Source organism: Chanos chanos, chromosome 7 (assembly GCF_902362185.1).
Source record: "Chanos chanos chromosome 7, fChaCha1.1, whole genome shotgun sequence".
In the NCBI taxonomy this organism is placed as follows: Eukaryota; Metazoa; Chordata; class Actinopteri; order Gonorynchiformes; family Chanidae; genus Chanos; species Chanos chanos.
This window is the reverse complement of record NC_044501.1, coordinates 44,575,179-44,581,329: the sequence shown is the minus strand read 5'-3', so window position 1 is coordinate 44,581,329 and position 6,151 is coordinate 44,575,179. Positions and strand designations below refer to the sequence as shown.

The following is a 6,151-nucleotide window of genomic DNA, read 5'->3' as shown; positions in this document are numbered from 1 at the left end:
CAGCAGTGCTCCATCATTCAGACAGTTGCAGTAATGGATCTGCTCTTTTGGTTGCCAGAGCAAACAAACTCATAGCAGTTCATTTAAGAATAATGCAATGTAACTGGCCAAATGATTAGGCCAGCTGGCCAAATGCCAACAAGTTGGGGAAGACAGCTGTATTTCCACAACTGTATTTAAATAATACGAAAAATCCAATTTCACAGTTACAGCACAATCTATCAGTCATATAAAAAAGTTTGAATGCATACAAAAAGTATGTTTAAAGTAAAAGCTCATAACTTATAATAAACAGGGAATTGAGGAACTAAAAAAAAAATTCCTATGAGACATCAGCAGTGCCTATCATAACTGATCCACATTCTCCTCGAGCCTATCAGAAAAAACCTCAATATGAGCTGGTTCCTCCACAGTCTCTGTGTTGACGCCTCCTTGTGTGGCTCTCTTTCAGTCATGATAAATAAAGGAATAAGGAGGTGCACATATCATTGTGTGCAGAAAGCAGTGACTGGAAAGCAAAACACCTGCACGGCAGAATTTTCTGAACGAAGGTGAGTCAGGATTGACATGAGCATGACATACATTTATTAAATCATAACTTTGATGTTTATTTTCATCACTGTAACAGAAATCTCAGCATTAGTAAAATTTCTTTAGCATTTCTTTAAATTCGTACATTTCTCTTTGCAGTGATAAAATGCAGTATGTTGTACATTGCCTATAGTATGTTTACATTATAATTATAATATAATAGTTGAGTTACACAAAATGAGTCAAAAGAATGAACTGTAATGTGATTTCTTATTGGGACAAGTTTCCTTTTCTTAACTTGATGTCATTTGCATGTGATGTACGGTGTGGTCCTCTCAGTGTTTTCAACATTAACTGACATAATTAAAAGTGCTCACGTGAGTACACAAAAGAGCCTTCACGGTCTAAAATTAGCTGAAAAAGAGTTATGAGTTGCATTGGTTTAATACACTGGACAATGTATTTGGCATTCATTCATTTTGACATTGTTCTCATTCCACTGCAGTTTCTGTTGCAGATCTCTTCAAACATGGCATTTTTGTCAATCCCAGCCCTTGTCTCTGTCATCTTAATTTTCAGGGGTGTATCAGGTGAGATCAGAAGAATAGGAAAGATTTTTGTATTTAACCATGGTGCTAATATACAAAATATTTACCACCTCATCCCAGTCTGCCATTAAGTACCAAAAGTATAGGTGATATTGAAGATGTGTCAGTAGCTGATTAATACTACTGTTTATAAATTCAGGGAACCAGTCCTCAGGAGAAACTTAAGTGAGAGATATACTGATGTCTATACGTGTCTGTCTTACTTGTTGAATCCAGATCAGGTTTTTTTTGCAAGTTATGAGTGGAAGAACACAATTCTTTAAGTGATTCTTGTGATATGTTTTCTTAGCATTTGAATGCAGAGTTGTGCCTGGTAAGCTGAGGCAGATTGATGCTGGAATAGGCCAGGTGTTTGGAGTGAATGACACCAATGGTATCTACACATTATATGGCGACACCTGGACACAGTTACCAGGACAGCTCAAGCATGTCACTGTAGGTCCTGCTGGAGTTTGGGGCACAGCATCAAATAACCAGATCTACAAACTAATAGGAGGACAGTGGGTGCAGGTGCCAGGTGACAATACATGAATGAATGACTAAATTGCTGTTGTAGTGTAACATCTCTCTTTTATGGACTAGACATTCTGTATACACACATTTCTCCTTTCTCTGCTCTCTTCATCCATCTGCCTCCCTCCCATTTATCCATTCACTTTCCAAGGTCTTCTAAAACAGATTGATGCAGGAGGAGACCAGTTTGTGGCAGGGGTCAATATGTTTGACCATATTTTCTGCCTTGGAAAAGATGCCACAGTTGGTTTTGAAGGCCCGGGCAGTCCTGCGCCCTGGGTTAATATTCCAGGAGGACTGAAGTACTACAGCTGTGGACCTATCAGCTGCTGGGGAGTGAACGTTCATGACCAGATCTTCATTAGGAAGGTAATGGCGATTTAGACACCTAACTAAAACAACCTGATCTTAAGGCTCAGTTTGGTCAAGCAAACGTATCTGTATAAGTAATAAGAAAACAAAAGAAAGGAACTAAAAATCGGATATGGGACCGTGATCGAAGTGATGTTTATCTTCACAGAGCACAGTCAAGGATGACAGTTCTACCTTTTCAGTCAGATATCAGAGAAGTCATATGACATGGATGTGAACATGTAATGGATGTATTCTCAGATGAAGTTATTAGTGTCTGTTCTTTGCATCCTGATATGTCTGACAGAAGGTGACACCTACCTCATGTGCTGGCCCAGTGGACTGGGAACATGTTGAAGGCTCTCTGTCAATGATTGAGGTGTCAACTGACGGCGATGTCTATGGTGTCAACTATATAGGAGACACCTATGTCAGGTACATTATGATTTAAAAAGTGTTTTGTTCTCGAGTGATGGGATTTTCAGATGAAAACCTCATGTTGATCAAGGACATATTCAAATCTTTGATATAATATAATCCCATCCAACTACTCAGAATCAGTCAGAATAATTAAAATTTCCTGTTTGGAGTCCCTCTCAGGTTCCCTCCTTATTCAGTGCTTAAATATGACTTGAATGTCATAAAGACCTATGTACTTTCATGTATTTATATGTCTTCAATTTAAACATGTACTACCCAATTTAATTACAGACATGGAATTACACACAGCAACCCAACTGGTACAGGCTGGAGCAACATTGGCCTTTGCTTCAAGAGCAAACATGTGTCCTATGACCTGGGTCACCTCTGGGTCATTACAACGAATGGTTCCATTATGGACTGTGTCTGAAGATCTCTGATAGAATCATCAAAGAATCAGAACTGGCCTCTCACCTTTAGTAAGATAGAAAATAAACATTGTAGCATGATAAAAAAATCAAAATGAACTGATCTGTTTAATGTTGAGATCCTGAATTTCCTGATATCCCTAAAATGGTTGAGAAATTAAGAATGATTTATTTCCTCCTTTATGTGCTTCACTGTGATACTTCTCTAACGTCTGAACATCATTTAACACAAATAAAGCTTCTTTAATGTATCTGAATAATTGGTGCATTATTTCTACAAACTGAGACTGATGAAGAGTAACTGGGCATGAGCGTCATCACTGCTGTAAATTTTGCATTATCATGCTTCAATGCAAATGCCTCGGCCATTATCACAAACACACCAGAGAGCAGAACGCAAGTGTGGAGTAGCAGGGTGTTTAATCGATGAATGGAAAAATACACAAGTTGGAAAACAAACCAGACTTGAGAAGACATGGGAGCACAATAGACAAGCAGGATGCACAAACGGGGTCAAAGACAAGAGTACAAACACTGGAATATCAAACATAGGCACCATAGCACACAGGAAACACACTGAAAGTGAAGACTTCACAGGGAGTTGAAGGGGTTTTTAAAGAGAGTGGAATCAGCGATAACAAGGTGAGTGCAGGTGAATGGGATGATGAGATAAAAGGCCAATGATTAGTAGACCTGCGACGCAGATCTCTCAATGGCTGGAGTCTTTGTGGGTGGAGACGAGGTCGTCACAGTCATACAGGCTTTTATTCTGATGAGTCAAAATTGAGATGAATTGGCAGTGCTCTGTCAGTCAGACAGTTGCAGTAAAGGGTGTCCTCTCTTATTTGCTAGAGCAAACAATATTATAGCAATTTGGTTCCATGTAATTGAATGTCATTCAGTGAACACGTCAGCTGGCTAAATGCAGACAAGTTGTAGAAGAGTGCTGTAACTGTGTTCTTCCGAAGCAACAACAGGCTTGTCAGGGGTTTTCAGAGTATTCTTATTTGTGTTTCTTTCCTTGTGTTTTCTGGTAACTCTCTGTTCTCCAGAGAAAGTCTTCCGCAAACTTTACCATTGTTAAAATCTCGCATTTCAGTTTATACTACATGACTTTGCAAAAACATTCGTGACATTCAGGAAGAGATTTTGTGGGTGTTTGTGGATGTTTGGGGTCTTTATTTATTTTGCATTCCACTGTTCCATCACAAACTGAAAGCTCATGTTGTCTAAAAGCAGTTAAGCTTAACTACAATCAGAAATCTTGGAATGATGGTTGATGACCATCTGACTACATTGCAGCAATCTTCCAATCCTGCTGATTCACTCTGTACAACATCGAGTGAGTCAGACCGAATCTGTCAGAGTCCAACTCCTGGTTCAAGCACTTGTCAGCTCCAATCTGGACAACTGCAACTCTCCTAGCAGGTCTGCTGGCATGTGCTACCAAACCCCTCCAGATGATTCAAGATGCTGCTGCATTTGGTCTTCAATCAATCAAAGCAGGTACATATCACACCTTTCCTCATTTCCCTCCACTCACTCCCTGTATCTGCCTGTATGGAGCTTAAGTCCCTGATGCTGGCTTTCAGATCAACCTGTGGAACAGCCTGTCTTGAAAGTTGCTTTGGATAAAAATGTCTGTCAGATGAGTAAATATAAATGTAAGTAAATATAACTGCAACCAAATGATTAAGATATCACAAGGCTCTCCCTCACTTCCCACAAAGGTTTTCAAGAGCATTATCAAGCATTTACTAATAAGCAACCATCACAAACTGGAGAGATGAGACTGGATGCATGTACAGTTAACTCAGAGTTTATTTGACTTGACACAGACCAGGAAATACAACATACCAGGATCAAGGCAGAGCAGGTAAAGCAAACACGTCAGGAGAATCACAGGTAACTCGACACCCAGTTGTTGAATCACAAAATTCATCTAACATAAAAGCTGTTTGATGAGCTACAAAAATAACAGTAAATGAATGGCATCACTTTATTCTATGGATCTGGCAACCTGAAAGTGTTGTAATAGAACAGCAGTACAACCGCGCTTTACTGTTTACATTTACTGCATTTTTAGTGTATTGCGACACACGAATACGAAATACTTTATTAGTCCCGAAGGAAATTCAAGTGTCGCAACAACGCCATCAGCACACACAAAACACCACATAGAACAGGGTCAAAGACTAGTGTACAAACACTGGAATATCAAGCTTAGGCACCATAGCACTCAGGAAACACATTAAAAGTGAAGACTTCACAGGGAGTTGAAGGGGTTTTTAAAGAGAGTGGAATCAGCGATAACAAGGTGAGTGCAGGTGAATGGGATGATGAGATAAAAGGCCAATGATTAGTAGACCTGCGACGCAGATCTCTCAATGGCTGGAGTCTTTGTGGGTGGAGACGAGGTCGTCACAGTCATACAGGCTTTTATTCTGATGAGTCAAAATTGAGATGAATTGGCAGTGCTCTGTCAGTCAGACAGTTGCAATAAAGGGTGTCCTCTTTTATTTGCTAGAGCAAACAATACTATAGCAATTTGGTTCCATGTAATTGAATGTCATTCAGTGAACACGTCAGCTGGCTAAATGCAGACAAGTTGTAGAAGAGTGCTGTAACTGTGTTCTTCCGAAGCAACAACAGGTTTGTCAGGGGTTTTCAGAGTATTCTTATTTGTGTTTCTTTCCTTGTGTTTTCTGGTAACTCTCTGCTCTCCAGAGAAAGTCTTCCGCAAACTTTACCATTGTTAAAATCTCGCATTTCAGTTTATACTACATGACTTTGCAAAAACATTCGTGACATTCAGGAAGAGATTTTGTTGCTTTTAAAGTGATACAAGACAAGGATGTTTGTGGTCTTTATTTATTTTACATTCCAGTCTTCCATCACAAACTGAAATCTCATGTTGTCTAAAAGCAATTAAGCTCAACGACAATCAGAAATCTTGGAATGATGGTTGATGACCATCTGACTACATTGCAGCAATCTTCCAATCCTGTTGATTCACTCTGTACAACATCGAGAAAATCAGACCCCAATCTGTCAGAGTCCAACTCCTGGTTCAAGCACTTGTCAGCTCCAATCTGGACAACTGCAACTCTCCTAGCAGGTCTGCTGGCATGTGCTACCAAACCCGTCCAGATGATTCAAGATGCTGCTGCATTTGGTCTTCAATCAATCGAAGCAGGTTCATGTCACACCTTTCCTCATTTCCCTCCACTCACTCCCTGTATCTGCCTATATGGAGTTTAAGTCCCTGATGCTGACTTTCAGATCAACCAATGGAACAGC

The 6,151-nt window shown here is 39.8% G+C and overlaps 1 protein-coding gene across 1 annotated transcript; it reads left to right on the top strand.

Annotated features, from left to right (window-relative positions):
* The first annotated feature begins 1,060 nt into the window (after positions 1 to 1,060).
* Positions 1,061 to 2,853, top strand: LOC115816467 (fish-egg lectin-like). Its single transcript, XM_030779421.1, has 5 exons — positions 1,061 to 1,121; positions 1,429 to 1,656; positions 1,804 to 2,021; positions 2,311 to 2,438; positions 2,715 to 2,853. The coding sequence occupies exons 1-5, from the start codon at positions 1,061 to 1,063 to the stop codon at positions 2,851 to 2,853; spliced, it is 774 nt and encodes a 257-aa protein (XP_030635281.1).
* The last annotated feature ends 3,298 nt before the right edge of the window (positions 2,854 to 6,151 follow it).